Source organism: Astatotilapia calliptera, chromosome 14 (assembly GCF_964374335.1).
Source record: "Astatotilapia calliptera chromosome 14, fAstCal68.1, whole genome shotgun sequence".
Lineage (NCBI taxonomy): Eukaryota > Metazoa > Chordata > Actinopteri > Cichliformes > Cichlidae > Astatotilapia > Astatotilapia calliptera.
In genome coordinates this window covers 16692927-16719978 of record NC_137435.1, presented here as the reverse complement: position 1 = coordinate 16719978, position 27052 = coordinate 16692927, and the positions used below count along the sequence as shown (strand labels likewise).

Below are 27052 nucleotides of genomic sequence, written 5' to 3'. Positions count from 1 at the left end.
CGAGAAACTAACAGTTCAGTTTTTTGCTCTGTGTATATCCATTTGTTGATGTGTTTTGAAGCAAAACATTCACGGTCTCCCTTCTTTAATCCTATCAGCACGTGTCATTAACGTTTGAACGAGGATCTGTGGCTACTCTAAAACCTACAAGTTAGATTTTTTTTCGCTTTTGACAAATCACACACGGTAGCTCAGCGACTGCAGCTGAGTCAGAGATATCAGTCTGCATCTCATTTGTAGTAGCTGAGATTGAATCTGATACTCGCTGATCATCTTTTGACATTTCCCCTTCAACTGTCAGACAGGCAGAACATGAGTAAACACGGCTCGTATTCATTTGAATATGAGGCTTGTGTAGTTTTCTTAGCATGAGGAGCAGAGGAAGACGGAGAACTATCACCTACTTATTTAGCAGTTTATTAAGTTTGCTTTAATATTTTCAATCTCCCATCTCTTTCTGTGTGACAGCATTTCTTATGGCTTCTTTCTGCTGATGAGTTTGCTCCTCATCCATCTTTATTTTCCCCGACAGAGTTGCCCTACTTTACAAGCATTTCCCTACACCTACACTAATACTCTCGTTTGAGCGCTGAGTTTGCATGCAGCGCTGCTCCACTTGGGCTCCATTACTGCCCCACTGTTACTGTAAGTCATAGTCAGACACTATCAGCAGCATTTCCAATCTTTCCTTTGCACATTTTAAATCCTCTTTGGGGTTGCATGTGAATACAGGACTTTCCCTTTCTTCCCTGTGATGACACACGTGATGACCCATCAAATAGTAACTCGATGTACAGAGCTGAGCAGTTAGTTTAACTTCTCTCGGCTACGGTTAAAAAAACAAAAACAAATAGCAGGCCAAAGAAATCTAAAAGCTTTCTAACAACACTGTCTATTAAAAAAAAACTAGTGGTGAGAGAAACACTGAGCTTTTTTACTAAATAGAAGTACAAGAAAAAGCCATTTAGAGAAAAAGTTCAGAAATATTGTTGTAAAAATGATTTTAAATCATCAAAACTGCCCAATAGGCAAAATGGATTAAGATTAACAAATTAAATTAAAACACTAAGAAATATATTTTGAACATTTTCAAAGCAGATATTTTGACTCGCAGCAGGGACAGCACAAGTGCCTTCATGATGGCTGCATTCCATTTTCTTCATACTGGTTCACTGCTGTGGCATGCTGGGATATTATGGGGAAATCATTAATTCTGCCTGTTCCTTCCCTACTGCGCCACATCACAATGTCTGTCTAGAAAAAGATCTAAAAAGCACGCCATCTATAACATTTCTCCTATGGCCTCAGCGTCACAGGCCTAGAGACCAGTGGGTGATCGCCTGGCAATCACAGTTTGCTAGAGAAAAATGTGCACGTTACTTGTGCTTTAATGAAATTGCTCGCAAAGAGGTTGTAGTACTACACCAGAAACATTCTTGTGATTGCTTTGAACGCCAACAGGTTGTTGCGGTCCCCTGTAGTTGACCTGTAGTGTCGTATACTACAGGTCAACTACAGCAAGCTCAGGCAGCCACTTACCAACATGTCGGGAAATTCTCAATGACTGGAGGTTGTCAGCAACTGATATAAATTAACATAAAAGAGCCCTTCAAATTACACTGTGCTAATACAGCACTTTAATAAATGTATTTAGCTCATTTCTGCTCCTGGGGTATACTGAAACAGCAACCACAGGGGCTGACAAAAGAAGCCAACTGGAAGTGCCAAAAACCTGCAGTTCATCTAGTGGCCACTTGAGGCTGCTTACCCTTTTAACTACTCCAGAGATAATCTTAACATGCTCACAGCCTGGTACAAAAATGGTTTGGGTCTCTACAGTGAATTTCTGCTTTCAAACATCTCTCCAGGGGATTTATTTCTTCCCTTTTATTTTGTTCAGGGATAGAGTTATGATTGCTTTGACAGAACGTTATCAGCAATAGCTGTCGGCAAGACTTCGCCTCCACTAATTTGTGGCACTGAGCTGGACCCCATGACAGTGTGTGTGCTGCTGGTGCCTTCTGGAGTATTTTTAATGGAATTATGTGACAAATATTATAACCCTCTATGAGGTACAGCCCATCCAAGAACTATGTACTTCAAATTGGTTTAGTTTAGAGAGAATTTCTGTCTTTTTATTAGTCTGCTACATACTGTAATAATTAGCTGCTATATGCACTCACCAACTACTTAATTAGGTACATTTATTCAGCTGGTCATTAATGGAAATATCTATAAATGTCTAAGCCCATCATTAATAGTTTTATATTTTCTGCTAGTATAACGTCACTCCAAGAAGAAATGCACTTAAGTAAATTAAAGAATTTTAAAGTATTTTATAATAAGAAAAAGCATCAAAGCATTACTTAACCTATCAATAAGCGTTAGGGCGTGCTGATGAGTTACAACACATAGTGACCTCAGTCTGTCGCAGTAAAATGTGCAGCACGGCTAAAAGTAGAAACGCTGAAGAGTGATGCTGAAAAACTTGTTAATGCATTTAATACTTCAAGGTTCTACTTTAGTAATTCCCTCTTATCAGGTTTTTCTAAAAGCTGAACCTGAACAGACTTTATTAAATCTAAAACATAACAGAAAAACTACTAATAGCGACTAGAAAGAGAGACTGTTTCTCTTTCCTGTTAAACTCAGAACTGAATTTAAAAGCCTTCTGCACAGATACAAGGTCCTGAATAATCAGGCCCCATCACAACGTATCACCCCAGCAGAGAACTCTCAGACTGCTAGATTGTGACTTGTGGTTCCCACAGTTTGCAAAAGTAATGGAAGGCAGCTATCAGGCCCCTCTCCTGTGCAACCAGATTAGGCTCAAAAAATTCCTTTTTGACTCATAGCTTATAGTTAAGGATGGATCACGTCACCCTGCAGCATCCCTTAGCAGTGCTGGTAAAGGCAGGGAATGACAGACTTGCCATGACGCAATGAGCTCTTCTCCACTCGCCCCTTTTCACTCCTGATGTGTTTACATGCCACTAATGCCGGTCATTAACGTGTCTCTTCTATAGTTTCTTTTCTCTACTCTTTCTCCTCAGCCCTGCAGTCACAGCAGATGGTCGCCCCTCCCTGATCCCTCCCCGGCCATGGCAGGGGGTCTCTTCCCATTAAAAGAGAATTTGTCTGTCTGGAGGTGGTGTTTATTGGACTTTTCTGTCTAATATTGAAAGGTTTGTTTTTTCCTTACAATATGAAACACGTTGAGATGACTGCTGTTGGTGCTATATAAATAAAATGAGTCAAATTGAACTCAAGACTATTCAAACTGGAACTCCTTGGGGAAATTGTTTTGTAGATCAAAGAAATTTATAGTAACCCTGACATGGTGTGACCAGTTCTTCTGTGTGATATTAAAAAGAGTGTAGCGAGATAGTAGTTTGACACTTTGTGCTTTGCTTTTAACGATGATTTTATTAACTTGAAATTCTTGGAAAAAGGCAAATAACTCCAGCTCCTAAAATTTCAAATAATTAGAAAAAACACAACTCAATTCATTCACAGTAGCTTAAAGTAACAGACCTGCACAGCTTGCTTTGTGAACTCTTCTCATTCTTTCTCACCACTGGACCCCTGGGAGGGGATTTTAGAGGCAACAAAATCTGGATTCATGATCTAATCAGCGTGTGTGAGAATGCGTGTGATGAAGACTGGTGGTTGCTGTGGGGCCTCAGAGACAGAGCAGGTAGCGTGATGGTGACTGATGATGGTCGGGAGTCAGAGCCGATGATTGCCTTCACGAACAGAATTTTGATGAAGCCGCACGCAAGCATCCATGGCAGTGTCCATTCACACTTCTCTTTATATACACAGAGCGCATCATGTGCAATTCAAACTTCATATCCATATCAAACCAATGAATTTCATTTAGTTGTGAGTAAGTGGTTGCACAGTTTCATTACCATGCTTAAGAGACATGTTGAGCAATAACATTTTAGCAGCATGACAAATGGGAGGATGAGAACGAGGCACAAAGAAGAGCGAGAGGCCACATTCACTACATCGCTGTGATTGGTTTCCAGTCCTCTCTGATAATAATCGCTCTAACATCAGACTAAAACTACAACATTGAGGAGGGTCAGAGAGGAGTGACAATGAGTCATGCATAATCATGAAGACAAAAAAAATTGAGGCACACTACCCTACACTATTTATCTCACTTCCTACACACACACACACACACACACGTTCCTCATAGTTTTTTGTTTTAAGCCATGACAGTCTCTGAGGGAGGCTCTTAGCTGTTACCATGGAGACCTAAACCCTGAGAAGCCTAATATGAAGCCAAGAAGTCTCACTTCACCCATGGTGTTTATGGGCTATTAAATCATTGATACTATGTTGCTACCAGTAACAGCATTATTTCATTTCCATTGTTATATAACACAAATCAAGCGAGACCCTCCAGAAGCAGAGAGAAACGGCAAATTGCACAACCAGGCACAAGAACAAGAAGTGTAATTTTCTAGTACATTTTGCCGATCTGCACCCATGTAAAGGAGATCGATCTCTTTTGTTCCCGAGGCAGGTATGTGGCGTACATCTCTGTCTTTTCCGCTGGCGTTGCAAGCGCGCTCCTCCTAAGCTAAAAGAGCGTCCACTGAGAAATAAAACACAACAATCAAATGTCAAAGAGACCCTGCAATGCCTGTGACCAACATCCACTCCACCCTGCTGGCCTGGCCTCTCTGCTCACTGCTGCAAAATAATGGAAGCAAAATAGCATATCAAAATATGCATTCTCAATCAATAGTAAACTAAAATGCAAACACAGTGGATTAAACTCATATCAAAGTGCTTTAAAAGATTAGCTGAAATTCCATGGGTTAGTTCAGCATTTGTAAAATGCACTCACTTGCTGTCTTGCAAGAAATAGTAAAGATTTATATTTCTCTAATATTCAGCTTTTGAATATGAAAACATACTGTATTAGCTGAGCATGAATCCTAAAATCAAAAAACAGAGCCTGTCTCTACCTTAAAAGTATAAAACTGGATAACCTAAAGGTTTAAAATCACTAACAAATTAATTCTTACTCTTTTTCTAGTGAAAAGAGTGAAGTAAAGGCCACCGTGGACCCAGAATGACGTGGACCCAGCTGAAGAGAACGGTCCAGAACAGAGTCCGTTGGCGCGGTGTTGTTGCAGCCCTATGCTCCACCAGGAGTCTACAGGCTTGACGATGATTTAAGTGAAAATAGCATACAGTTTTATGGTTTTAATAATGTGTCTCCGATACATTAAAACTGTTTGAGTTCAGGTCTGAAAACCAAAAATTGTATTCATCAATCATTCATTTTCTTTCACTTATCCATTTCAGGGTTGCGGTTGGCCTGGAGCCTAACCCAGCGGGGTAAACCCTAGACATGTACCACAGGCCTAACAAGAAACACACAGCCATTCACATCTAAGATCAATTTAAAGTCACCAATCAATCTAACATGCATGTGTTCACACAGTCCCAAAGAGTTCCTGAAGTAAAAGTCATGGGGAGACAATGCAAACTCCACACAGAAATGTTGCATAACTCAAAAACGTCTTGCTGTGAGGCAATGGGGCTAAACACCACAACACACAGCGGTGTTGCCCAAATTTTATTGATAGAGATAAAATTCCAGAAGAATAGAAATGCATTTTTATTAGAAATGATGCATCTAGATCTATTTAGGACTTTATTTAGGACATTATAAGGTACTCAAAAAAAATTCTGACAACAAATCTGTGGAGGAAACACCAAAGACGGCAGTTAAAGGAGATGATAAGTGTTTTCATGCACTGACATGAGTGCACAGCTGAGGTTCACGGCTGTTGTCGCAGATAAATCTAACACTTGAGGCAAAGATACACATAAGTAAATGTATTGTTTTATGGGTTTATTGTAGCCTTCACATAACTTGACATGACAGGCGTTTTTGCGGGACGAGCCAGAAACACTAAACACCACCAATACTACCAATTTTGCTCATTTGTAAAAGACATAGGAAAGAAGAACATAAGGACGACAAGAAGTTATGAACCTTGTTTTAAAGCAAGAAAGTTGTTCTCAATTACCCGAAATAACTTCTCGGCACCGTTACTAATAGCAGCAGCTTCAAGAAAGACTTTTTTAGAGTCACTGTTGATCAGGGGCAAAAATGTTGTCTGGACAACAACGTGTTTACATGACAGTGTACCTTTCCTGTTTTCTTTTTCATGCATGTACCCAGCGGGTTTGAGTAGGAGTGAACAGGAAAGGGGATGAGCAGCAGAGGGAACATCAATACTCGGTCTGACAGAGCAGACTGTTTCCCTCTGTGTGACACACTCTCATTGATTCACAGACGTGCACACATACACATGTCAAAGGTGCAGGCACAACAGAAAAAGGCCACTTGCTACAAGACCCTAAATGATTTAAACAGTGTTAGATTCAACTATTATGGACTTCTTCTCATTCTTAAATCCCTAAACTCCAAGTCCGTCTTTATTTCATACTGATGATTTCCCGATCTTTCTTTCCATCTCTGTGCTCTCTCTCTCTAACTAATCCCTTCCTTGACGACAGGTGAGATCAACTAAGGCCTCCTGTGACTCCACCAGCTGACAAATCAAATCCAAATGGATCTAGATGAGCTCAAGGAAAAAGTGAGTCACATGCGTGTGTTTAACTTCACTAGTGGATTTGCGTTGTTCTTTTTTGCGCACTGTTGTTGTTGTTGTAGTCTACATATATTGGGTGGAGCTCATGCATACAGACTGGTTGCATGTGTCCATCTAAACTGACAGATGGCCAGAGGAAATGACATCTATACCAAGCGCCGTGCAACATAACTGCCCTTGCTCTCCTCTGCTCTTGCTATTACATGAGTCACTGTCTCTGGATGCTCGTGTGCATGTGTGTTTTTATAAAGGTGACTCTATCATGATTGTTAGGGGCAGCTGGCACAGTGCGGTCTGCCAGGATGCTGTGTCAGAGGCCATGCGAGGTGCCTGGTCCAGGAGCCCAGCGCCTACAGCTAATACCTGTCAAATCACATTACACATACAGCGTGTCACGAGTGAGATGAGCTCAGATCTGAGCTGCAGCAACCTGGCATGTGCATGCATATGGGTGTGGGTGTTGGTGATCTATGTGTTTTGGAAAGTGGTTTCAGTGTGAGGGTGGTTGTTTTGGTACACTACACAAAACAATTCAAAATAAAATATGGGTGTGGGAAACTGAAATTTCTCTCTAAACAAAATTAAGAAAAGACTGCATTTTGTAGTCTTTTCTCCACAAGTGTTACTGATGATTCTGTGGGATGATAATGGTTGGACACACTCTCCAATTTGTATTGTTTTATGTGTGCGTGTGTGTGTTCAAGTTTAAGCTGAAGACATTCAAATGCGACTTTGAGAGTGAATAAACTGAATATATTTATAAATTAAATTTGAATGTCAGCCCAGCTGAGCGAATGTTCTATGAATAACGATGTGCTGGAAGCTGTTGGAGCAGCTGCGAGATGTTGCGATGATGAAGTTTTCCTCCTGCCGGAATTTTTTAAAAAAAAGCAGAAACCTTGAAAACAGAAAATGTCAAAAGAACCTGCGCCTAGAATTACAACGCTTCTCGCTACACAAGTTTCTCTGATTGAATTTGATCAAGTCAATCAATTGAGGTTTGAGGGGTCATAGTGTGTGGTAAACAGTGTGCAGAAATACTAAAGCTCTTTCAAAAATGGTGAATACACCTCAAGTCTGCACACAGTGGCAGAAAATGGGTACAGTAGCACAGCTGGATGGTAGAGGAAGGGTGGAGTGTGTGGAGGCGAGTGTCAGGAGTGATTTGTGACAGAAAGATAACAGCAACAGTAACAGTGTGTGCAAGATGGTGACACCTGCTATGATCGATGTTTTATAGATGGTGGCGCTGATAAAAACACAGGTCTGGCTGGAGGTAACAGACCTAAAGATGCTAAGATTTTCACTGGCAGTGGCCAGATAATTAGAAATGAGTGCATGAGAGGGATAACTCAGGTTAACAATTGTTGAGACATATTTAAAGACACAAGGTTGAGATGGTTTGGACATGGTCAGAGAAGAGATGGTGGATGCACGGGGCAACTGATGCTGAGCTGTTAAGCAGGAGGAGAAGAAGATGACCACAGAGAAAGTTCACAGATGTAGTGAAGGAGGTCATGCAGACTGTTGGTGTGGCAAAGGATACCAGGAATAGAATGACGTTCCGCATCCACACTATTGTTTTCATTCATTTTCACAGAGTTGTGCGTCCACAATGGCCAAAAACACTTACGTTCCAGTACTGCGCATGCGTGAAGCACAAGATGTTGAGGAAAAGCAGCGAATTTTTTAAATGGACTAACAATGAGGTGGAGTTGTTGCTGCGAGTAACACAAAAGTACAACGTTGGAAAAGCGAGTGAGAGTTAAAGAATTTGAAGAAAAGCTATCTACATGTACAAACTAATATTAGTCTTTAATAGGGCTGTCAAAATTGAGAGCAAACATAACAACTGATGTGCAATGCCCGCCGCTATCTTAGTTTAATTGGTCACATGACTACATCACATGACTAAAATGTGTCATCGTTTTCGAAAAGGCTCCTGGTTCGCTGTACACACTGCGTCGCGAAAGCGGCGTTTTCAAATGTATCCGCTTTGGAGAACGTTTTCAAAAAGCTCCGTTTTCCTTGACCAAAACGTCGTCTCAGTGTGGATGGAAGGCCAAAACGGAGAGAAAAATATGCATTTTCAAACGAAAACGTTTTAGTGTGGACATGGCCTAAGGCACATTATCTGCTGTGGTGACCCCAAAAAGGGAGCAGCTGAAGGAAGAATAAGAAGGAGGAGTGCGTCACCGCCAACTGAGACCCTCTCTGTGCCTGTGTGGGTCCTCCAAGGCTTCTCTGGCTTCTTCCCATAGTCCAAAAAAATGCATGTTAGGTTAATTGGTTATTGTATATTGATGTAGGTGTGAATGTAGGCATGAATGTTGCTTTAGGCCCCAGTGCCAGCAGGGATAAGCTCCATCTCCCCTACGCTGGATAAACAGTTCAGGAAAAAAAGGATGCAGATCTCATTTTTAGCCTAATTAACATGAATTCAACATCTGAGCAATAAGAGGGAGGACAGATATGAAGAGGACGATGCTTGGCCTGAGGATAAAACACATGCTAGGAAATGTGGGAAAAGTGATTATGACAGAGATGACTAAAGCTGACCATTTTGTTCACAGTGTAGCAACAGCACACCTACACAAGAGTTAGATGTTATACTGTACGATAAGAGGGTGTGTTCTAGGTGGGATCAGACAAACCAGATAGAAAATACAAATTAGAACAACAATTAAGATGTTTTTATCTGGGCTATGAAAATAGATGTAGATGTTCTGAATCTGTGCAGTGTTCACACAGGTACAGTCACAGTTTGAGGGGTGGCGGTGGCTTTAGTCTCCTGGGTCTACTCACTAATCTCCAGCTGTCTCTGAATGCGTCCCTTGCAGCGCTCCCTGTAGTCCGACTGAGTGGTGTTGTATTCTGACATCACCTCGACAAATTTACGGGACAGTGTGGAGTGCTGCAGAGACAAGGAGAAACAACAAACCACTTCACCTTTTTTTTACTGTCTGGCGTCATGCTGGCGCCAGACAGTAAATAAGAGAAGTAAGAATAAAGTCAATGCTACGTGAACAGGAGTGTAGCAGTGTACCAACTGCATATTACACACTAATTATATGCAAATGTAGCGTGTTCAGAATGGAAATAGGACAAATAGGCCCAACAAGTATACTCAAAGCAGTGAGTATAATACTATACTATGAATACTAACAGAAACACTTGATATTTTCATGTGCTGTTTGATAGACACCATTAATCCACATTGTAATGGGAGGAGGTAACCTCTCACATGTGAGTTTTATTTGTGATTACGGTTAGAGTTGGGGGTTTGAATGCCATGATGTCATCATCTGTGAAGTTGTCTCATCTTTGCTGATTGTCTGAGAGAAATCCAGCGATGTCCTCACAGAGTGGGGAGGGTGTTAACTAAAGTACTCAAATATGGCTCACCGTCATGCAGTAAGATGCAACTGGAGCACAGCTGTGATTCTTCTGCTTCCCTGAACTGTACCTGTGTTTTACGTATCCTCAGGTCGGCCGATGACCTGTTCTGCCCCTCCTCTTGCTCAATGGTTTGTTGGATACCTGGGCAAATGCACAAAAGTACACATTTGATCAACAGACAGCTGCTCTCTTTGAATAAAGCCTCCAATGCTGTCTGCCTGTAGAGATTAATTAAATCATACACAACGTACAGATTAGATGAATTAACAAAGATACCAATGATTTAGCTGTTCAGTAGTAGTGAAAATAAGGGTACGAATCCGTTGATGATACCAGAGGAAAGACGAGGAGGTTAATAAAAATCAAAAATGAACTGTAACCACGAGAGCAGAACTGTGCTCGCAAATCCTCATGGTACTCTGCTAAATAGATTATGAGGAACGGCAGTTCATTTTGTGTGCAGATCTGGCATTTTGTCCTGAGGCTAGAGCAAGAAGAACGGTCCAGAGGTTATTAAAAATACAAGAATTCAATATCTGGAGACCACAAACATACACATCCAAATTTATTAGAAATCCAGCTATTTGTTTTTGAGATACCGTGTTACAAGGTGGACAAGGGAAAGGATGAACTGTTACAAGAGGAAAGGCTAGGAGGTCAAATCATAATCAATAACACTCTGGAGGCTGTGAATTTTTTACTGCATTCGGTCAATGCTTGTGAAGCTGGGAGTGAAAGTGCTGGACACTTTGTCAATAGGGGAATCAAATTCTAATTCAACACCTGTAATCAAGAGGATGTGATCTATGATCTATGTATTAAACTATAATTATAACCCGGGGGTGGTTATTATATCTACGTATAATAATGTAGTAATGCACTAAGATTGCCATACATGCATGACACAAAGATTAACTAATCATACGTCAAATCAGTCACTCAGATGAATAATTGATGATGTGGAAGAAGCAGTGACTATTAAGAAATTCATCAAGGTACAAATTACTGGGGTGACTGTTCCCGTTCTAGTTTTCCAGTGACATGTTAGTGTGTAATAGTCACTTTTTCTTGGCTGCTTCTTCGCTGTCACACATCAGGAAGATGCTGCCGAGCATAATAACGTAAATGAAAGGCCATCAGAGGCCACGGGAAGTACTGTTGCTGAAATATACAGAGATGCAGCTTTCATTTAAATCCAGTTTTTCATTTAAGATGGGATTAGATGGCTGATGAAGGCTGCTACACCTTCATGGACACATCTTACAGTGAGATGTGCAGCTACACCTGACTTGTTACTGTAAGGGTCTGTGCTCGTTTCTATTTATACACACAGCTTCAGTATAACAAACTATCACAGCTCATAGGGTGTTAAAAACATGATAACTCATAATAAATTACTTGCTTTCAGGATCTCTGAAAAACGTGTACGATCGGTCTTGATCGATTCAGCCACTGGGGATGCTTCCTTTTTGCCAATTAACTACAACTGTGTATTATTTGGAAAACCCAGACAGGCTAGAGGAGTTGCTTTATTTATTTAACACAATAATTGGTTGTGTCACAAAGGAGACATTGTATTTTAATTGTTCCAGGAAAATCCACGATGGGTTTTTGATTTACTTTAACATAATCAGTATTGTGCATCATTTAGAAATCATTTCAAATTGGATTTTTGCCTTGAATGTGTTTCCAAAACCACTGAGAGCATGATTAAATCCACTCTTTGAGCTTGTTAAGTCTGTGTCTTCACAGTGCCAGGCTGCGCTCAGTACAACCTAAGAGTGGGCGATCGTGGCTCAAGAGTTGGGAGTTCGCCTTGTAATCGGAAGGTTGCCGGTTCGAGCCCCGGCTTGGACAGTCTCGGTCGTTGTGTCCTTGGGCAAGACACTTCACCCGTTGCCTACTGGTGGTGGTCAGAGGGCCCGGTGGCGCCAGTGTCCGGCAGCCTCGCCTCTGTCAGTGCGCCCCAGGGTGGCTGTGGCTACAATGTAGCTGCCATCACCAGTGTGTGAATGTGTGTGTGAATGGGTGGATGACTGGATATGTAAAGCGCTTTGGGGTCCTTAGGGACTAGTAAAGCGCTATATAAATACAGGCCATTTACCATTTAAGAGTATTTATAACTCTAGGCACATATAGCTAATTAGGTACATCTTGTCCACAGCACAGAAAACGATCCTTTGCTTCACTACTCATACAAGTTTTTTCTTAATAAATAGTTTAGGTGCATGAAAATAAACCACTAGCACAAATATAAGAGGTCCTCAACAGCCAAAGCAGACTGTATATGCAGTACTCAATGCAGTATTGGTATTGTGAAATTGAAAATGTTCATTAATACTATAATTTCCCATCTTTATTCTTAACTGGAAAGCTATTTAAAAAGGCATTTGGTACATTTAACAGTTTTCTAGGAGGTACAAAGAATTCACTTTTTAATTGTCTTATTTTTCAATTTTGCTATTTTGATGCTTAAACCTACTTATTTGAATTCTTGGTATTTCTTGAAATAAACTTTCTTTAAAACTAAGTGAACAATTGACCTCACGAGTCACTCTAAAGCAAAAATAAGCTGCAGACACCTTACAACCAATTAAAAATAAATAAATCAGTGGTTGCCTGGTGATTCCGGTATTTTGTTATGTTGTTGTGATTATGCTGATGATAAAATGCCAGATTCAAACAACTACTTCAAATAAATAAATAAAAAACTGCATTGAGCCAGTTGTCTTGACTTCCACAAGTGCTTGCCTGCAGAACTTCAGCAGCGATTAATATAATAACTTTATGTTCATTTTGATTTACCAAAATGACCATAATTCAAAAAGACCAAGATCAACCTCTGAACCATCTGTTGTCTGTTTGCAAAGACATTTTGAATTATTCATAATGGTTAAAGAATACACATGAAATACAGTGGAGAAAATAATTATTTGGTCGTCTGCTGAATTTGTAGTTTTGCTCACTTACAAAGAAATTTTTATAGTAGTTTCATTTTAATGGAGGGAGACATAATATCAGAAAAAACACATTACATAAAATATATAGATTGAATTGCATGTCATTGATTGAAATGAGTATTTGATCCTGAAGCAAAACAGGTGGAGAACACTTTGTTGCTGAACACAGCGGTAAGCTGTTTAATTGTTCTTGGTCATCAGGTTTGCACAGATTTCAGGAGGGATTTTGATTCACTCCTCTTTACAGAAACTCTAAATCCTTTAGATTTCTGCTGTTTCAACCCCCCAAACAGATTTTCTACCGACTGAGGTCTGGAGACTGGAAAGCTCACGCCATGACCTCAAAGTGCTTCTTATTTAGCCACTCCATTGTAGCCTTGAAGACATGTTTTCAGTCTTTGTCATGCTGTGTAATCAATGGTGTTCTGGGTGACTGTGGTTCCAACTGCTTTTAGATCATGAATAAACTCCTCTGGTGTAGTTTTGTGCTGACCCACCACTTTTCTCATGATCATCCTGACCCCATGACCCATGAGGGTAACTGATGGTCATTTTATATTTATTCCATTTCCAAATTATTGCACCAACAGCTGTCAATGTCAATTCAATTTTATTTATATAGTGTTCACTAAGCTTATTGCTGATGGTATTTTAGCCCATTCCAGCCTTATGCAGGTCTACAATCTTGTACCTGATGTCCTTTGACAGCTATTTGATGTTGCCCATGGTGGTGAAGAGGTCAGGACAGGTGTGCTTTATGCACATAATGAGTTGATTCACTGATTCTGATTTGTATGCTACATCTATGCTAGCCTGAGTTCTCGCAAGGTAGGAGGGGATCAAATACTTATTTCACTGAACAGCATGGAAATCAATTTCTAACTTTTATGTGTTGTTTTTTCTGTGTTTTTGGTCAATATTCTGTCTCTCTCCAATAAAATGAAACTATCATAAAAATTAGAGACTGCTAATTCCAGCGAGCAAACTGAGCAAGGGGTTCAAATAATTATTTCTCCTACTATATATAAAAAGTAACTGCTGTTGCTCCCTCTTCAGGATCTATCATAGGGTGCACTCTGAGGTCACTCAGTGAAACACACAGAAAGCAGCAACACAAAGGTATCCTGTGGCATCAAATGACGTGAACTGGAGTGACACAGTGGACTGTGATGCAAGGCCTGGTCTGCCTGACAGCACTTTGTCAAGCGTGTGCCTCCCGATACATATATGTATGCTTATCTTTGTGTCTCCAGGCTGTAGGCATGCCAGATGAAGGATAAGGCAATCATCTTCTAGTTCTGTGCACCGAAGTATATATTTATCTTCCTTTAATACAGAGTATACCGTTTCTTTACTGAATCTATGAGTGTAAACCAAGTCGTCTGTCAGCTGCCAAATGCTATACAGTTCACTGTCTCATTATGTCTCACTTGTTACCATCTCGCCGATCCTAAGAAAGTACCAGGACCACGAGATAAACCACTGTGCACACATATAATAAACAGCGCAAGAAAATTATTTTACATGGTCATTAACCAGTTAATTGGTCTCTAATGTATGAAATTAAGATATTCAGTTTGCTAACACATTGAAAATGCTTGTCAGAATCTCTCTAGTCCCATGTTGGCAGTCCAAAGCCTTCATTTTTCAGTTTACAGTGATGTAAGTCAAGGAAAAGCTGCAAAATCTGAGAAACTGCAACCTTAAAATATTTCAGACTTTTTGCTTAAAAAAAAAAAAGATAGAAATTAAACATTTTACTCCTGGTAGTTTCATTCACAGTTATTAGAAAATTCCTCACATCCTTGTAGACAATAAAACAATTTTGAGCATTTATTACATAAAAATACTGTCATACTCAAAAGTGCAATAATTTTTGGATGCCAATCAGAGTTTTGGGAACCAACTGGTCACTAATTCTCAGAACAAGGCACATTTAAATAAATTAAACAAATGCAAAAAAGTTGAAGCAGCATAGAAAATAATAGTAGCGGCTCTGGCAGGCGAAAAGAGAAAGAAAGTATACCCACTCTTTAACTTGGAGCGTACTTTGTTGGCCAACTTCTTGATGTCTGCCATAAGATCCTCAAGTTCAGCTTTAGTTTCTGAGAGGAGATGAGACAAAAAGGAGAGGATGTGTTAGTGGATTACATACTAACTCAGCCAAGCACATAAACCACTGGGAAATACGATTTCACAGGCACCGACTCCATACTGACACACAGGAAGTGTCGCTCCCAACAGAGACAAACATTCATCACTTTCAGTCCACAGCAGCACAATTCATCCTTCTTTAACCTTCCTGCCTTCTTGGGACCTTTTTGTGCCACTGCTATGTGTTAAATGGCTGCCATTTCCACTGTGTTCAGTGGAATATAACCAAACTTGCCACAGGATAGTTTTTACCTGTCAATGTTAATATTCCAGTGTGAATTCCTTAAATCAGCCTAAAATGGCTGAGCACTCACTAGCTGGACAACACACTACACAGCTCACTAGCTGGCCAACACACTACACAGCTCACTAGCTGTACCCACACAAAATGGCACTCTGGCCCAGAGCTCACCCTGCTCTGGGCTTAAATACCCTTAATTGCTGATGGGAGTCAGCTGTACAGGAGGGAAAGGTGGCACTTCAGGCAGGAGGTAGTGGGACACGCCCACACAGGCACCCTCAGGAGAGAGAGAGGCCCTGCTAGGGCCGTAACAGACCCCTGGTGAGGACAAAGATGTGATCGTAGCAATAAATCAAATCACGATGGATGAAAAATCTGGCCTACAACAAGATGAATTTAGTATATTTTAGTATATACTGTATAAATTTGATATAGATGATGGAGTTACTAATACATTTAAAATCTCTGCCGGCAGTTTGTACTGATCGTTTAATACGCAGAAAATGTTCAAATGGAGAAAACAGCGGGTACTAGAACTGGAACAACTGGTGTAGCTTTGATCAACGATGAAGACTTGAAACATTTGCTAGTTTCAGGTCAAATCAGTATAATATGTTATAGGAAACAGGGAAAAAGGTAAAATTTATTTTGTGAGCACAAAGGAAGTTTTTCTCTTCAGTGAAACCTTCAAAAGTCAGCAGCAGTGAAGGGCCCACTCAAGTGCTTTCCATGTTCAGGTTATCACAAATGTGAAAAAGGCACTGGAAATACATTTATTTTCTGTAGCAGTCAAATTTGTGGCTTTTTCCATGTAAAAGGGCCACTGAAGCATTAACCATTGCCTGTTTAAAGGCTGAATACATCCATTTACACTGAAGAGAATTCATCTTTTTTCATATATGGATCTACATTTTCTTATAAATGTGCAGAAGTGCATTTTCATAATTTTTTCCATGTGCATTCATCACCAACACAACCTCAATTAACCTCAATTTATTTAGGGAATGCTATTTCGTTGTTACAGTGAAATAATTGCATGGCCTCATATTAGAAAGTACGTTGTTAATCATTTGCTTTATGACAACGACAGCAGTGGAGGAAGTAGCAGGGAGATAATAACATTTACAGTGCTGTGAAAAAGTATTCGCTTACTTCCTGGCTTCTTAGTTTTATGCATATTTATCACACTTAAATGTGTCAGATCATCAAACAGATGCTAAAATTTAGGAAAACATAACCTGAATAAATACAAAGTGCAGCTTTGAAAGCATTATTTCATTTATTAAAAGAACAAAAAAGCTCTTCGATCTTACTTGACCCTGTGTGAAAAAGCACTTCCCTCCTAAACCAGATAAGAACTCCAATCAAGATCTGTGATAATTGTGAGTTTGTCACATCACTGTGTAGGAATTGTTGCCCAATGTTCTTTGGAGATTTTTTTTTGAATTGCCGCCTCTGTGATGCCAAAAACAACCTGACCCATCAGGGCATGGACAGAACACCTCTGGTTTCATCTGGAAATACAAATCATTTGAGTCCCGCAAGTTGTTGTGCAGGATCTCTGCTGATGCTACTTGTTCTATTAACCTTCCCTAAAACGCTCAATAGGTCTGAGAACTTGACAGTTTGGAGGCCAAGTCAACAGCATCTTGGTATTTTGTATTTCTTAGTTTTTGAAGTATAGCAGGATGAAATGTGACAATGAAAACTGCCATTTCCATAAGTTTGGTACACATCCAAGCTTTATTGTGTTTACACAGGTGCATCCACTTACAGGTATCCACAGGAGCTGTTGCAAATCTTCTTACAACTGCCCTAATGCAAATTAGTGTTAGCTTAAAAATGCTGTTTAAGGGTTAAAGTAAAGTGCTACCCATTGCTTCAATTTTCACTACGGAGGGGAGAAAAAAAAAAAGTCAGAGAAAATGGAAAAGCTTTCACACATATTCCCTCTCTCTATCACACACACACACACACACTACCCTGGAGCATTAACTGCCATTTTTAGCACATTGCAAGGGGGTGAGAAACTCATTTATCATCTTAATGCCATAAAAGAACCAAATCTCCATATGTTAACAAGCTGTAGGAGGCCAGCATGAATAAAAGATTCTTCTAAAAAGTTATTCCGGTCAACCTATTCAATCAAAACAAACCGCCTGCAGTAGTTCTTTCTAATGAGTTTGTTTCTGCGTAGTTCCCTCCTTTTTAAAGCTGAATAAATCACAACGATAAATAACGGCCAGTTTTAGCCCCACTAAACTAAAATTCGTGCTAAACATCTGAACCCAATTAGAGACACAGCCTCAGTGGATAATTTGATTACACAGTACGAGGAATACTTCAATCACTGCTACATGTTCAATTACTGAAATATAATATTTGCACATATCTCTGATGGGAAAGAAACTGAGAAATGTGAAATCATCATCATCTCTTCCTCTGAAGCTACAATACAGATCCATATTATATGAATGCTCCTCATGGCAGTCTGGGATATAATTTTAATGATTACGGACAGTCAGAAAAGCCCACATGGATGGCAAACTGAACTCTGAAAGGAGAATGTTATATTTGGATTTTAGTGACACTGAATAATACCATTCATACCATACCATTTCATCTAAATCCTAATCAGGAGCTCATTCAAACAAACCCTCACTGATGCGATAATGCAAAAGATGGTAAACCATTTATAGACTGATCAGCAAAGCACTACAAGACTTTAATCTGCTTAACAGATGCATTTCCATATCAGCAGACATCAGCCTGTGGTACGTACAGCTCAGTGAGACAAAGCTGTGGACACACAGAGTGCTGGCTGATAGGTGTCATTTCACATACAGCATTTTTGTTTTGTTTGTTTTTAAACAGCAAAGTGGAACATTTTCATTACACGGACAGCAAACACACTGATCACCCTAAAGTCTAGCTTCAAACACATCAAGAATAAATCTGAATCTATTTTTTTTTTACCAATAAATTAAAAAAAAAAAAAGAAAAGCCAACAATAAATTTATTGTATCACCAAAGACTTCCTTAAAGCTCAAGCCTGAAAAGCCTTTTCATGATGTGTATCACTGATCCAGACGCACATCCTTGCAGGAGATTGTGTTTAAGAAATGCCAGAAAATACCTGTTTCAGTAAACGAAATGAAACAAAAAAAATTTAGGATATATTCAAGCGTCTTTTTGAAATGTGATGCACAAACACTGGGCAAAAATCCAATTAATAGCAACTGAAAGATGTAGAACGAGAACCTCGGGAATAGAACCGTGAGCACAGGATCATTTTCCAGATAAAAAAAAACAAAACAAAAAAAACTCATAATGGAAAGACTCACTCTCTTGAGTTTACAAAAAGTAGATGTGGAAGAAAAGAAGGGGGTTTAAAATTGTTCTTTTAAGAGGACTATGCATATAAAGTGAGATCATGTATTCTGTCCCTTCATTTACATTTGTAAGTCTCTATTTCATAAAAGAAATTAAAGGTGGGAAAAAACACAGAATTAATGTAAGTCTACCATATCAACACTCTCCAGCTACAATAAATAATAACCTACCAATGTTTTTAAGAAAAGAAAAAGAAAGCACAAGTTAGAGTACCAAGAAATAGCTACTCCACTCAGGAAATGAGCAATTGGGAACTAGATCCTTGGTATGTGTTTGAATAAGCCCATATAGCTTGCAATTAATTTTGCTGCCTGTGGCAACAGCAAATACTGAGTTTGTCAGGGTCAAACACTAAGGTGGTGGGCTGAGAGCTTCAAGGCAAAATAACAGTGTATGTGCTATGTATGCATGTGGACATGTGCACACTTCTTCATAAGGCTGATTAGTTTCAGTTGTGTAGGACTGAACACATCACCGATACATGACATCAGGCAGCTGGGGGCTAACCTTCTGTGTCATCCCTCATTTTAAATGTCAATATAGCAAGTCTCACTATTGACAACAGCTATATGTTGTGAATATATGTGTAAATAAAAAAAATAACAAATGAAACCAAAACAGACTTTACATAGATTCTCACAGATATGTGAGGAAGAAAAGGCATGAGAAACTCTGCTTCAGTATCTGGTGCAGCCAACTTGTGCCGCAGTAGCTGCTTATCAGTCCTGCACATCAATGTGGAAGAATTTTAACCCATTCGGATCAGAATGGTCAGAAATTTGATCAGAACACATTCATCTTTGAGATGGTTGGTTTCCACACATGAACTGCTCACTTCAGGACATTTAACAACATTTCTGCTGGCTTAAGGTCAGGACTTTGACTTGGTTGTTCTAAAACACCATTGTTATTTTTCTTTGGTAATACAACTGATGTGCTGAGGGTTACTGTCTTGCTGCAAAGCCTGCTGGTAAGATTCAGTTCACAGACATCATCCTTAGAATAGCTATAATATTTCAAAATGTCTTGCTCCATCAATCATGGGCAGCTATTCTTGCACAGTTGTGGCAAAATAAACCCAAACCATGATAATACTATGACAATGGCAGTTTTCATGCTGGAGTGCGGTCTTTGTTCCTTTTCTCCAAACATAAAGTTTCATATTAATTTCATCGGTTCATAAAACATTGTTCAAACAACTTTATGGATTCTTCCTGCGATCTTAAGCAAACTGCAAGATGAGCTTCTTGCAGTCTTCACATACACACCAGTTTCTTTTGATCGTTGACTCATGAACATTAATCAATGTGCGAAGGTCTTTCGTCTTTTTGGAGTCTTGAACTTCAATCTGTCTGACTGTGGATGGGTGAAATCTAAAGTCTTTAGAGACAGATTTGTAACATTTTCCAGTCTGATTAGCATTCATGACTGATTAGCATGAATTCCTCTTACTCTTACTTTCTAAAATGTGTTGGGATTTTGATTGTTCTTGAAATAAAAACATTGTGCTCATTCATAAATGATTACAACTTGAAATAAACCTGTAGGCCCGAGTAACAGGTTGTGATGTGATGTTTGTGAGCGGTTGGTTGAGGTTGTTGGTAGTCACTAGGTAAAACTGTTTGCAAGGAGATACATGGCACACTGAGCCTAAAATCTCTCTGCGATTGCTTTGGCCACTAGCAGATTGCTGCAGTCGCTTGTAGTTTGCATGGAAGACACTGAATTGCCTGCAAACCCGCTAACTATTCACAGGGGATTTTTTTCACGTTTGAAAAAGGGAACAACAAATCAGAGAATGTCTGCCTTCAAAAGTCGCACCTTTTCAAGCGCGTGATAGTGATAGAATCGTTTTTACTTCAATCGTCTCTGTTTGAGGGCTTAATTTAAAAAAAACTTTCATCATTCATATGTAAAAAAGTATAATATTGTAAATTCATTGTTTAATTGGGTTCTATGAGTTTTAGAACTAGTAATAAAATCTGCTGATGTCATATTTATGCAGACCATCCATCCATTCGCTTCCACTTATCCTTTTCAGGGTTGTGGGGGGCGCTGGAGCCTATCCCAGCTGTCATAGGGCGAGAGACAGGTTGCCAGTCTGTCGCAGGGCTAACACACAGGGACAGACAACCATTCTCGCTCACATTCACTCCCGCATGCACACCTATGTCCAATTTGGATTAACCAATTAACCTATCCCCACTAACTGCATGTCTTTGGACGGCGGGAGGAAGCCAGAGTACCCATGCAAACACGGGGTGAACATGCAAACTCCACACAGAAAGACCCCGATGGTGGAATTGAACTCAGGACCTTAGCAACAGTGCTAACCACCGAGCCACCAGGCTGGCTATTTATGCAGACAAACAGCAAATCTCAAACTCAGAGAACAGGACAGTTGTGTAGGACTGAATAGAAAATGATGCCTTCTTCTCCTTGGTGTGTGTTTCTCTTGCTAATTAAGCCACACACAACTACTTCTGCAGAGTTTGTGATAAGACAAACTCAAGGAGAAATAAAATATATATGTAAATTTGTGGACGCATTTCACAAACCAGCAAAAACAGACTGGCTGTATAAAGACCAGGAGCAGGAAAAAGAGCAGATGCAAAGGACGCACACAGTATGTTGGATGATTTGGTCAATGGGAGGACAATGCAAAGCTTTGATTAACAAGCAGATGAAGAAGCAGAAGAAAATATGGACATAGCTTCTGGGATGGCAAAAGTAAGGGAATGCATCAGATTGTTAACTCTGTATTCTTTCCAATGGGCACCAGCAAAAATGTCAACCTGTAAATTTTGGTTGTATGACAGTCTATAAGAAAAGCTCTCACTGCTCATGTGATCTATGACCTCCAGTTACTCAATCATAAGTTTCAATTATTACAGTGTGATGCGTAGTTTGGATTTTATGCTCTCTATTAAAGCCAAAAAAGGGTGACAAGGGCGGGAACGCTTTACCGTGCACCTAATAAGTGACTGACAAGTTGCAGTTTCTCAGTTTTCTGATCAAACATCAAAATGGGAAGACGCTAAGTTTCTTTTACTTGCAGTCTGATTGTCAGATACAAAAGAGCCTGCAAATGATTTCGTTTAAATGATGGCACAGATCTTCCCAACTTCAATAATCAATCTGAATCAAAAGTTAAACATCACAGATTGCAAGAAATTTGTTATTATACCCATTTATCTTCAATAAAATGAAGAGCCTTTTAATTTGTGGATTCTCCCCCCACTGCAGTTAAGGTTCATCGTTGTGCCCACTTATTCATGTGTTTGCACTACTTCGGAAACTCAGAGGGGTGTGAGGTTATTAACAAGCGTGTCTCTCGGTTCTGTGTAACCATAGCAACCTCCGGTCACCTGTTCGATGAGGTCAGCTACCAGTATTACAGAGAAAATACCATAAAAACTGAGCTTTGTTTGAGGCTGTGTGTGATGTGTTTGTGTGTGTGCATCCTGTGCGTGCGCTAAGGAGTTAGATTAGATTTCCCGCTTGTGGTTACCAAACAGAGGAGGCCAAGCTGCTGAATCAAGTGTCTATTCAGCCTCATTACTGACTGTGTGAAAAGAGGAAGAGTACAGGAGCTGATGAATAAGCAGAGGGAGAGGAGAGAGGGAAGCAAATTAGAGGGCAAAACTGAGGAGTCAATTGAGCTGTGGCATCACACTCCATCCCTCTTCCAGACGCTCTCAAATGAAATCTTCAGGTCATGCTTGTTGCCATCATTAAGACTGTGTTGCTATGGCGATGTCTGCAGTCAGTCCTCTCGCCAGCTTCAGATTGTTTCAAAGTGACAGAGGGAAGGAGAGCGAGAGAGATGCTACAAGGCACGGAGAAATGTAGAAGCTCGGAGAAGAACAGTGTGATCACATATCAAATAAACGCAGGAAACACAGGAATTAATTTGTTTTGAAGGGTAATAAAATTAGCTTTTTGCAGGATTTACACTCACGTTACTCTGGTTACTCCAGCTATAATCAATTTATTCACCGCAGAGCAGTCTTATGATTTTAAGTTTTGTTGCAGTTTTTTGTTTCACATTTTGTCGTTTGTACATCTAGTACCCTGTGTTTCATCATCTTTATCTGCCGTTGTTTGTTTATGCATCTCTTTTTTATGTCTGTGTTATAGTAACATCCTGTTTAATTTGGTAACAACTTTTTGTGCATCTTTTACTTCTCGTCTTTACCTTTTAGCCATCTGTGTAATTTCCCACCCAGATCTATTAGGTTTCCCTTGGATCTGGGTTCCCACTTCATTCATCTGCTTTTATAATTTTTCAGGTTTTGTTAAAAATCACAGTAACCATCTTTCCTTCGAATAGTTCCTTTAAGCGTCCCATGATGTTGTTGGCTATTTTACTAATTATTGACGCAAAGCAGAAACAAAACAGATCAGACAGGCGTGCTCAGTTAACTCTTCCCAATTTCAGTCTAGGTATTAAAGTATGTAGTCATTTACAACTTACAACACACTGTTACAACACACACTAAGACACACATATGATTAAATTGGTTAAATAAACAAACCGTTTCTCCCATGTGTAAACGCTGCAGATCTCCACTCCCACTTGCAAAAATAATGAATTAATTTAAAAAGACAAAAAAAAAAAAAAAAAAAAAACCACAAGGAGACACACACACACACACACACACACACACACACACACACACACACACACACACACACACACACACACACACCAGGCAAGTCAATGACCTTTTTCACAGTGGACTGACAATCACAGAGATTGATGACTTAACAACCAGAACGGTGGAGATTTGAAATGCTCATTTTATCAAATCTGTTACGGGAGTATTTAGTAATATCTTAATAATAACTGTTCCTGACCAAGACATCACGTGACATATAAAACAGCGGAGCAGAACACCATTGAGCTCATCAAGTTAGGGTGGAAATGCATAAAACAAGGCTAATGCAGTAATGCAGTGCTCCGGGCAATTTGCTGTGTGTCTTCCCCTCTTTCCCTGCTTCCTCAACTGTTCCTATCATAATAAAAGGTGCAAAAACCCAATAATGATAAACATTCAAAAACAGTGAAGAAAAGTGGATTAGAAAGAAAAAAGCAAAATGTAAACGTTTATGCCACACTTGCAATATTTTGCCATGCACAGACAACATCAGTATTGATTTCTTCAGCTGTTGGAAATAAAAAAAATGTAATATCACTGTAGAAATAATTCCAAAAACTTTTCCTTTAACTTTAAGCTATCAGTGTGAGGCTGTTCCTGATTATCAGATTGATGATATCTCAATTAAAGCTTTGAATCAAAAAGCAAACCTCCTGCAGTGAGCATGTTCTTATCATCCTATCACTTTCCTCAAAGGTGATCATTAAATCGTATCATGTGAACTGAGAAAAAGATCCCAGAATCCTTTCCAACGTTAAGCTTCTAGCCTACATGAACTATTACAGCAGGAGTGTTTAACCCTTCATCAAAACACAATCCGAGGTTGCTTTTCACATAACATGGGTAACATGACACTGACAAGATACCAAGCTGCTTCTGTTTCCTCCTCTCTGATGCAGGGTCAATTGGTGCCATTCCAATCTCTAACTTGCAGCTATTTATCTTCTTCTTCATCTCTCTCTCTCTCTCAGCTCCCTCTGTAAATATATTACCAGTCCTTTGTGCGTTTGCTCCGCTTATTGATCGTCTAGAGTCCAGATGCCTGATGTTTCAGAGAGACAGTGTGAGCTCATCCCTCAAATATTACTGACATTTGCCTTACTCCAGAAATGCTGTCCTAACATGGATAATGGCAAACGGAAAGCACAGTTACAATTTAACCACTAAAGTACTATGCATACAAGAAGTGTTTAAAAATAGAGCTCCTTCCTTCCTTTCCTGGGTTAGATTTGAAATCTCTGAGTACGGACTTATTTCTTTCCTGTAACTTTCTGTGTTACAGGAAAGAAATAATATTGTGTTTGGAGGAAAGAGAAAATGGCAACTGCACTCTTCATCCTGTTGTTTTTTTATTTTATTTGGTACTTTACAATTTACGGCACTTCTCATGTGTAAATGAGTGAACACCATCAATAGCTGCCTGGAGAGCTCGTCATAAAAATGATTCTGAATGATACTGGGCCTGCCCCCTGCATCGCTACGACAGACGACTTTTCTTTTTTCCTTCCAGCACGGTCATTCATAACAACTATAACGCATTTGATTTTCAATACAGTCAGACAGCACGTCAAAGAGAATATGGGTCCTTCTATAAAGCTGTTGGGGACTAATGCTGTGTACTTGAAAAGGTTGCAAGAAATCAGATAAATGCACCTTTATGACTTGAGAAGCTCTACAGCCAACTCCTCATCTTAGCTTTGGTTGGACTGGTTCCTACTTGTTCTTACAAGTAGCATCTAATGTAGCTGCTGCTAGCAGCAGACCAAGCAGGGTCTTTTTTAGTCAGGTGCCTATACGGAGAAGCCAAATGCCTTCGTTCAAAAGTTTTATGGCCAGACGAGACAAAGACTGAGCCATTTGGTTATAACGAGGTATGTTTAGAGCATGGTGGTGGTAGCATCATACACGGTTCTGTTTTGTTTCCAGTGGTACTGGTATATTGAGGATAAATTAATAAAGGAGGAGGACTACCCCAAATTCTCAATGTTTGACCACTTTCTAAGCAGAGTGGTCAAACATTGAGTCAGAATTATGCCAGAAGTTTTTTTTAATTTCTTCTAAAAGCATCTGATGAAGTTGCAACTTGCTAAGGTCATTAAACATGTTTGCTGTACATTCATTCCACACTGGAAAAAGAACAGTTCAAAGAAATCATTAAAAGCCCAAAGATTACTATTCATTCATTCATTCATTCCTTCCTTCATTCATTCATTCATGTCCACAATAAGTGGGTAGTGGTGCAATGGATCACGGTTGATCCGTAATCCAAACCAATCCCACTCCACGGTTCGGTACGCACGTGACCCGAAGATTCAAAAAAGAAGAAAAAGGTCTGCGTATGGTGTGCGTGGTCAGTCTGTCAAGCGATAGCTAAGTGGAGGAGCAGAGGAGTTTGCGGTATCTAAGCAGCCCTTTGCCGCCCAATCCGACCGGGCTAAAGCTATTACAAAAGCTATTGGGGTGTTTAGCTGCAGATGGGAGGTCGTATTCAGTTGTGCAAAACAAGGGGTTTAAACTAGTCAACGCGTTAGTTGACACATTGACGCCGTGCAGCCCCACGCACGGGGCGATCCATGGTAACTAGTTAACGGAGATTTGCCGCGTAATGCAGTTATGACATTAACGTCATTTTAACGAGATTTATGCTGACAGCACTAGTTTAAACTATGATGAAGGTGCTTGAGCCACGCTATGACATCCCGTCGCGCGTCCACTTCAGTGACAAGATCGCTCCCAGCATGTATGAGCAGGAAAAGTTTAAAGCTATGGCTGATCTGTCCCACCATCTTCTGTTGCCCTAACTACAAATGGGTGGACCTCCAGGGCAACGGAAAGCTACGTGACCGTGACCTCTCATTATATCACAGCATAGTGGTAGATAGAAAGCCCTGTACTGCCCTACATTGCACCTTAATTTGTTTTTATATAATTGCGTGGAATAAGTCTTGAGCTGAATGTTTTTTAATAGGTAAAAAAATACTTAAATAAGTAAACGGCGAGTAAAATTTTTGTCGTCTTCTTTTTTTCCCCCTGCTGATCCGAAAATTGATCCGATCCGTGACGAAAAAAACAAAACATCATCAGATCCGAACCATGAGACTTTTGATCCGTTGCACCACTATAAGTGGGTGTACACTTGTGATCACAACCGTAAATCAGCTTATGATGCTATAACACTAATCCTGAAAATCTAAAATATTCAATCTCAGAACTCAGTTTAAATGAATATGTCCTACACTCTGTGCTGCAAGAAAACACTGGTCATGTTATCTCTTTGGTTACCGCTCACTGTAGAGCACATAACCTCATTATGTCTCTGCTAACAAACCATTTCCTTCTCTCCAAGAGCCTCCCTTTGCCCTGCAACATCTTCCAAGATGATACGTCAGGGTTATAAAGAATTAATATGGTAATGATATGGTCACTTTGAAACTAATGCAGATCAGACCACTAACCCTGCACGGCATCGCTGATCTGGCTCTACAGTCGAGGACAGAAGGCACTCAGACTGATTTATCCCTGTGTGAATACGTTATCTTACCACCTTTGACCTCCATTGTCTCTTAATGTGTCCCTATTCTTGGTTGCGATAGT

The 27052-nt window shown here is 39.9% G+C and overlaps 1 protein-coding gene across 3 annotated transcripts in view; it reads right to left on the bottom strand.

Annotated features, from left to right (window-relative positions):
* Window positions 1-27052, bottom strand: part of LOC113035759 (syntaxin-1A-like) — an 80989-nt gene that overhangs the window by 9056 nt on the left and 44881 nt on the right. For all 3 annotated transcript variants that reach the window (XM_080288568.1, XM_026191443.2, XM_026191442.2), the window contains exons 4-6: window positions 15040-15114; window positions 10117-10190; window positions 9456-9564 (exon numbers count right to left, since the gene is read on the bottom strand). In XM_080288568.1, the coding sequence (XP_080144694.1) occupies window positions 9456-9564; window positions 10117-10190; window positions 15040-15114 (258 nt within the window). The remainder of the gene's footprint in view (window positions 1-9455; window positions 9565-10116; window positions 10191-15039; window positions 15115-27052) is intronic.